This window comes from Mytilus edulis, chromosome 6, assembly GCF_963676685.1.
Source record: "Mytilus edulis chromosome 6, xbMytEdul2.2, whole genome shotgun sequence".
NCBI lineage: Eukaryota > Metazoa > Mollusca > Bivalvia > Mytilida > Mytilidae > Mytilus > Mytilus edulis.
This window is the reverse complement of record NC_092349.1, coordinates 80,174,183-80,182,873: the sequence shown is the minus strand read 5'-3', so window position 1 is coordinate 80,182,873 and position 8,691 is coordinate 80,174,183. Positions and strand designations below refer to the sequence as shown.

General features: G+C 35.8%; 1 protein-coding gene across 1 annotated transcript; it reads right to left on the bottom strand.

Annotated features, from left to right (window-relative positions):
• Nucleotides 1-4,714: 4,714 nt before the first annotated feature.
• On the bottom strand, nt 4,715-7,727 carry LOC139526654 (uncharacterized). The gene is made up of 2 exons (XM_071321815.1): nt 6,663-7,727; nt 4,715-4,986 (listed from the first exon to the last, which is right to left on the bottom strand). The coding sequence occupies exons 1-2, from the start codon at nt 7,684-7,686 to the stop codon at nt 4,715-4,717; spliced, it is 1,296 nt and encodes a 431-aa protein (XP_071177916.1). The 5' UTR covers nt 7,687-7,727.
• Nucleotides 7,728-8,691: the final 964 nt, after the last annotated feature.

The window sequence follows — 8,691 nt, the reverse complement described above, 5'->3', positions numbered from 1 at the left end:
AGCACTCAAACCTTGAATTTGAAAGGTCCAAAGTGTATAATGGACTGCAACACGTGATGAACTTTATGGATAAAAGGGATAAAAATACATATAAGGTCAACTTTGCATGAGGGGAATATTGATATCGAATGAGATCTGATAAGAAAACCTGAATTGACGTACCATTTATATATATAAATATATAAGAGTCTAAATAGAAACATACGTTCAAATCTATGATTGCGTTGGATAAAAACCGCAATTTTTATACGTGTGCATGTAAAACAAATTTCGTTGTAAAAGGGTCTAAAACAGCACAAACGACATTTTCCAAAAGACCAAAAAAAGAGAAAAAGTATATTTAAACAAAACGCATTTGACTAACAGGTCGAACAACTGATGTTCTTTAACCCTGCTGACTGCAATTGGCGATTGCCAAATAAAATTGATCACAAGATGTAACAAAATGGATCTCAATATAAATTTAATACTAAACAGAAATTAATTAACTTGTGGCCACGATGTTATGCCACAAACATACGGTGTCAATATTTTTTTAGTACACCAGATCCGGATTTCGACAATAAATGTCTCTTCAGTGATGTTAGTGATCGAAACGGTATTTGGAAGGCCATATAAAAAGTACCCTCATTTTTAGATAGACTCTTGAATTTTTAGAGTCAATATAGGATGAACGGATCATATAAACCGGAGGGAAAATATGCTACAAGCCCAAACGAAAAAATATAAACGAGTCTAAATTGAAAACTACGTTCAAAAGAGGGACGAAAGATACCAAAGGGACAGTCAAACTCATAAATCTAAAACAAAATGACAACGCCATGGCTAAAAATGAAAAAGACAAACAGAAAAACAATAGTACACATGACACAACATAGAAAACTAAAGAATAAACAACACGAACCCCACCAAAAACTAGGGGTGATCTCAGGTGCTCCGGAAGGGTAAGCAGATCCTGCTCCACATGTGGCACCCTTCGTGTTGCTAACCTATGATTGCGTTGGATAAAAACCGCAATTTTTATACGTGTGCATGTAAAACAAATTTCGTTGTAAAAGGGTCTAAAACAGCACAAACAACATTTCCAAAAGACCAAAAAAGAGAAAAAGTATATTTAAACAAAACGCATTTGACTAACAGGTCGAACAACTGATGTTCTTTAACCCTGCTGACTGCAATTGGCGATTGCCAAATAAAATTGATCACAAGATGTAACAAAATGGATCTCAATATAAATTTAATACTAAACAGAAATTAATTAACTTGTGGCCACGATGTTATGCCACAAACATACGGTGTCAATATTTATTTAGTACACCAGATCCGGATTTCGACAATAAATGTCTCTTCAGTGATGTTAGTGATCGAAACGGTATTTGGAAGGCCATATAAAAAGTACCCTCGTTTTAGATAGACTCTTGAATTTTTAGGGTCAATATAGGATGAACGGATCATATAAACCGGAGGGAAAATATGCTTCAAGCCCAAACGAAAAAATATAAACGAGTCTAAATTGAAAACTACGTTCAAAAGAGGGACGAAAGATACCAAAGGGACAGTCAAACTCATAAATCTAAAACAAACTGACAACGCCATGGCTAAAAATGAAAAAGACAAACAGAAAAACAATAGTACACATGACACAACATAGAAAACTAAAGAATAAACAACACGAACCCCATCAAAAACTAGGGGTGATCTCAGGTTCTCCGGAAGGGTAAGCAGAGTCTGCTCCACATGTGGCACCCTTCGTGTTGCTAACCTATGATTGCGTTGGATAAAAACCGCAATTTTTATACGTGTGCATGTGAAACAAATTTCGTTGTAGAAGGGTCTAAAAACAGCACAAACAACATTTTCCAAAAGACCAAAAAAGTGAAAAAGTATATTTAAACAAAACGCATTTGACCAACAGGTCGAACAACTGATGTTTTTTAACCCTGCTGACTGCCATTGGCGATTGCCAAATAAAATGGATCACAAGATGTTACAAAATGGATCTTAATATAAATTAAAACAACTCGTCTAAACATCAACCCAACAATGTTAGATCTGTTAATTTGCTTTCGCAAATTTTTTGTTCTTCCTTCGCCGGGATTCGAACCCATGCTACTGAGATATCGTGACACCAAATCGCCTGGACTGTAGCCGTCCCGCTAGACCACACGACCACCTGGGCTCTCAAAAAAAGAGCTTTCGCTGGCCGTGTGTTACCTTTCCTCGTCAGTTTTAATCTAGCGGCGTACTACAGTATATGATATATAAGGCATGAAGATGTTATTGTTACAGATCAGCTAAATTATCTATAGTAAAGGATCCTACAAATTAATGTAATATACAGTCACAGAAAATAATTATATTTATAAGTACGTCTGAGTCAGTGACAACTCTACAACAGATGTATCCATCGGATCGCCATCAATGATGGTGATACATGGCTGTGTACATAATGTATATACAACTCGTCTAAACATCAACCCAACAATGTTAGATCTGTAAATTTGCTTTCGCAAATTTTTTGTTCTTCCCTCGCCGGGATTCGAACCCATGCTTCTGTGATATCGTGACACCAAATCGCCTGCACTGCAGCCGTCCCGCTAGACCACACGACCACCTGGGCTCTCAAAAAAAGAGCTTTCGCTGGCCGTGTGTTACCTTTCCACGTCAGTTTTAATCTAGCGGCGTACTGCAGTACATGATATATATAAGGCATGAAGATGTTATTGTTACAGATCAGCTAAATTATCTATAGTAAAGGATCCTACAAATTAATGTAATATACAGTCACAGAAAATAATTATATTTATAAGTACGTCTGAGTCAGTGACAACTCTACAACAGATGTATCCATCGGATCGCCATCAATGATGGTGATACATGGCTGTGTACATAATGTATATACAACTCGTCTAAACATCAACCCAACAATGTTAGATCTGTAAATTTGCTTTCGCAAATTTTTGGTTCTTCCCTCGCCGGGTTTCGAACCCATGCTTCTGTGATATCGTGACACCAAATCGCCTGCACTGCAGCCGTCCCGCTAGACCACACGACCACCTGGGCTCTCAAAAAAAGAGCTTTCGCTGGCCATGTGTTACCTTTCCACGTCAGTTTTAATCTAGCGGCGTACTGCAGTACATGATATATATAAGGCATGAAGATGTTATTGTTACAGATCAGCTAAATTATCTATAGTAAAGGATCCTACAAATTAATGTAATATACAGTCACAGAAAATAATTATATTTATAAGTAAGTCTGAGTCAGTGACAACTCTACAACAGATGTATCCATCGGATCGCCATCAATGATGGTGATACATGGCTGTGTACGGGACGGCTGCATTGCAGGCGATTTGGTGTCACGATATCACAGAAGCATGGGTTCGAATCCCGGCGAGGGAAGAACCAAAAATTTGCGAAAGCAAATTTACAGATCATCTGTGTGCTTTCGCAAATGTTTGGTTCTTCCCTCGCCGGGATTCGAACCCATGCTACTGAGATATCGTGACACCAAATCGCCTGCACTGTAATCGGTGCACTAGACCACACGACCACCTGGGCTTCATAAAAATGAAGCATTCGTTGGCCGGGTGTTACCTTTCCACGTCAGTTTAAATCTAGCGTCTTTCTGTGACCGTATCGTACATTCATTTGTAGGATCCTTTACTATATATAATTTAGCTGATCTGTAAGAAAATCATCTTCATGCCTTATATATCATGTACTGTAGTACGACGCTAGATTAAAACTGACGTGGAAAGGTAACACCCGACCACCGAAAGCTTCATTTTTATGATAAGTTCTATTTACAAGCATCTTGAACCTATTTGATATAACAATCATATTTAACGTACGGTACCCTCTTTGACAACTGACAGTCTAATTTCACAGTCCTTCTACCTTTTCAATCACCTTTGTCAATCTGCTAATGGATTTTTCAACAACAAAAAATATTCGGCACAAAATATTTGCCTCTTGATTAAAACAAACAACAACAAACTACCACAAATAAAACCTTTTTGAAAATTACAAATGAGATAAAATTGACAATGGGAACAGGATAGCACCAAAGAGACAAAAAATTGACCAAAGAGCAGAAAACAACCCAAGGCCACGAATGCGTCTTCAAAAAAGCGAGAAAATCCCGCACCCGCAGGCAGACTTCAGAGGACCCCTAAACAGTGGCGAATACTAATTCAGCGAAAATGGACGTCACACAAAACTCCTTAATATATGAATAAATAAATTAAAAAAAACAACATACGAGACTATAAAAAAGCCACAGGTTCTTGAACTTGGACAGGTGAAAAATGTGGTGGGTTTTAACATGTTTTGCGAGATCTCAACCCTCCTCTATGCCTATAGCCAATTTGGAATAAACAAACACACAGTAATACGCACAGTAAAATTCAGTTAAAGGGAGTCCGAGTCCGGTGTTAGAAACGGTAACTGACGAATCTTAAAGCAAAATCACAATGGTTAACATAGATTAACGAACGACTACTAGCAGTTACTGACATGCTAGATCCAGACCTAATGTAAACTGATTGAAAGAGTGCGTCTTCGTCTTATATAAAGCACGATTCCTCCCGTTAGGGGTTTAGTACCAGACCATCAATATGTATGTGTAACTAAAACTACGTGGAAAAAGATATGACAATACAATTCAAAAGTTCTCTTGGTATGTGATGGTAGGAACGATATAAAAAATGTTATTTTTTATTTTTAAATTTGCTTAGAAATTTATTTGGTACAGCAGGCTTTTTGACTTCTTCGTCATAATCGTCGTCATCGTCATCATATTCGTCGTCTTCCGGTACAACATTATTGTCACGTGTGTAAAAATTACCATTCGTTGTTCTCCTACCTTGGAGTCCAGTAATCATAGAAGTTTGTCTGTTTCTGTCATTAATGTATGCATTCCATTCTCCAAGTCCTTTCCGAAAGTTAGGCGTTATTTCGTATGTTCTCGTTTTTTTCGTTGCTATAATTAGAAATAAACATTCAGGTACAATATATACAATTTGTATGTCAAAAAAATTGCTCAATTCCCAGTGTATAAAAGAGTTATGACAAAAAACGAAAAATGAGGGGAAAATCGCATGTGTAACTGCATTATTATTATGGTACATAATTCAATGCATTATCGGTTTATAAAACATAAAGTTCTGTACTTGTCAGTATAAAACATAATGAATTTAACATGCTTACTCTTCCGGACTGAGCGTACCTAGCATAAAACATAATTGCACTTGAATTCGTATTGCCATAGAAAGCTTTTAGAATTATTTTATGTTAATTAGCGGTACTTGTCGTTTTAAGCTAATTGTCTGCATCGTCCTACGAGATTTTAATGTCAACATATGAGTATTTTGCGGAACTTTTATGATTTTGTGTATTCAAATTTTGTTGTCAGACAATTATACTTATTGTATACCTATTGTTATATGACTTTAGTAATTTTCAACTGCACTGACAGTTATATTTAACGGAACTGAAAGTAATATTTCACAAGACTGACAGTAATATTTAACAGGACTGACAGTAAAATTCAACGGGACTGACAGCAATATTCGACAGGACTGATATTAATATTCAACAGGACTGATATAAATACTCAACAGAACTTAAAGTAATATTCAACAGGACTGACAGTAATGTTCAACATGTTGAAAAGAACTGATGGTAAAAATCAACAGGACTGACAGTAATATGCAATAGGACTGACAGAAATATCCAACATGACTGACAGTAATATACAACGGGACTGACAGTAAAAATCAACGGAACACAAAAGTTATAGTATAAGAACTGGCAGTAACATTCTTTGGATTCAACAATGATATTAATCGGAACTGACAGTTAGAATCAACAGGACTGACAATTAAATGCATACAAATTTCCAATCATGTTTAACGGAACTGATAACAGAATTCAACATGACTGACAGTAGTAAATAGAAATTACAACAAGAAATGATATTCGACAGAATTGACAGTTATATTCAACAGGGCTGGCAAATATATTCAACAACACAATAACACCAAAAGTAAACGCGTTATGTTTATACTGTGTACATTTCTGCACGCTGTTGCCATTAAACGACATTCATTTTTACATATGGAAAATTTAAAAAGACTCGTGTAACAAAGAGTTAACGTTTACAATAAGGAACTAGTTTTATTAGCGCTTGGGTGTTACAAAACATCATTTTTGAATGGCTTAACAAATATATTACTCGGATCTCAAAAGTTAAATATAGTTGGCATCTTGCGGGATTTTTTGATATTATATTGAATATCGTGTTAATTTTATTCTCTGTATTCTATATATTTATAGTAAAAAGCCATGTTAATAAGTTGCTGAAAAAAATATGAAACAAAACTTTTTAGGTATATGCAATGATCCTGGTTAAGTTTATGTCTTATATGTCAAATGGGTTATAACGGTCAAATTTTTTTTTATATTATTGAACGACAGGTCGAAAGACAACATATACAAGAAGAGACTCAATGGACAGAAGCCAAAAATGGCATTATATCACATTTTTAATATCCCTTTTCAATAGGCGACAAAAACAAACTTGAAGCCAACAAAATAAACCAGATTAAAAAATTAAGTTTACAAAACAATATTCTAATAAAAGACTTATCAACTCACCTGTATCATAATAATGACCTTTGAACCTTCTAGGTGACGAATCATAACCTTTCATTGGTCGTTTTTGTCGTTGTATTTGAGTTTCATCATAACTGTAATTGTCCTCATCGTTTTCGTCACTTATTTCATCTACTTCTGATGCATTACTTTTATATGTGCGTGTCTTTTTCTGACGACTCAGAAAAGGACTTTCGGGTAACGGTGGTAACGAACGTGCCACAGATCTTGCCGATAGACGCTCACGTGACGGTGGAGGAGGAGGGGAGTATCCTATACGTGGAAGGGTTATAGGCATTCCTTTCGTAACTTGTCTAGATTCTGGTTTCTCTTCTTCATCTTGTTCCATAAAATCTAACAGTTCGCCAAAGGGAGTTTCTTTTTCCTTTTCTTGTTTCTCTTTCGCTGGCTTAGCTTTTGGCTTTAGGCTCTTTTTAGACACACTTTCACGCTTTTCTTTTGAAATTAGATTCGTTTTCCTGTCACTTTGCCGAGTATCTTTATAATCTGGTTCACTGTACTCGTCGTCGTAATCCGTATCAGGATCCAGGTTAACAGGTTTAGGATATCCAAGCACAAAATTGGTTTTTTGAGGCATAATACCTTCTGGATCCGGTCCCTCAAATTCGTTCCTCCAGTCATTTGCAAAATTATAAACCCCAGCGTGAGGTTCACCCTTCAAACCGCTGTGTTTACATTCGAGTCCTTCATATAACATGGAAGATATGTGTTTATTACTGCGTTTTGGAAAACAACTACATGGCTCTAGCCCATCGGTAATTTGGACGCGAGGCGCTTTAACACGACCATTTGATCTTCCATTGTTAGAATATGTATCGGAATAAATAGAATCTTCGTCGTCTTCTTCGTAACCGATGTCGCTCGTTCGTGATTTCGATTTTCTTGAATAAGATTTTATAAATTTATTCCTATTTGCCACTGAACTTCGTACATTATCATACACTTTATCTTTATTCTTTATATTTTTATTTTCAAGAGTTAAGGCATCGTCCATCCAGTTTGCCATTTCAGAAAAAGTTTCACACAGTCACCTCTTTAAACATTAAATGTAATAATAAACATACAATGTTTATTGTTTGGTATTTGGGAGGATTAGGTTTTGTTTTTACATTTCATAACATAAGATTAAATGATTAAGTGTGAATTTTAAATCAGCTTTGTACAAGGTCAGAACAAATCCCGTCAGCATGATGTTTACTTGTATGACCCCACGCACGAATATAGTCTTTAAAAGGAACACATACAGAATGTTAATCTTGTTGACCTCCATTGCACATGACATGCAGGACAACACAATTATTTATATTCCGGTCTATTCTTTGCAGCTTTGTTTGTAATCGTGTAAGATTTGCCATGATGTAACGTCATTTTGATTCGACGATTTGTACAGAAGCAAATAAATTGGATTGTGACATTTTTATGCCCCGTCTTCATAGGGGCATTTTATTTTTAGGTCTGTGCGTTCGTCCGTCTGTTCCGCTTCGTTTAAAGTTTTTAATTCCAATTTAGATTTTGATGCCAGTTTCACGGTCCACTGAACAAAGAAAATGATAGTACGGGTGGGGCATCAATGTACTATGGACAAATTCTTGCTTGACATTTGTAACACAATCGGGAACACAAAAGTAACTAGTTCGCAAAAAAAACCCTTTCATATTGTGTAGGATTGTTCGTCATCATATATTTAGCATCAGTTTGATTTGAAAAGTTTTGCAGGAGTTAGAAGACTGACCATTTTCTGGACTATGACAGTTCTTTTTTCCATTCGTTTGATGTTTGTAAGCTTTCGATGTTGACATTAAATAAAGGAATTTTCGTTTTGAATTTTCTTTGGAGTTCAGTATTTTTTTATTTTACTTTGTTAAAAAAAAATATTCGTAAGGGTTCCACAGAACCCAGTTTCTCGTCTACTCGCAGGCTCAACAAAAATGAGGGAAAAATCAATAAAATCTTTTGATTGTAAGAAGCTTCTTCCAAGTTTGTTAAAAATTCAGGATAGTTTAGTATAATA

Excerpts from the sequence above, each read along its gene's own strand:
- LOC139526654 (XM_071321815.1), bottom strand. The coding sequence starts at position 7,686 with ATGGCAAACTGGATGGACGATGCCTTAACTCTTGAAAATAAAAATATA. Across the intron at positions 4,987-6,662 it reads AGGTCATTATTATGATACAG|CAACGAAAAAAACGAGAACA; the intron begins GTGAGTTGATAA and ends TTCTAATTATAG.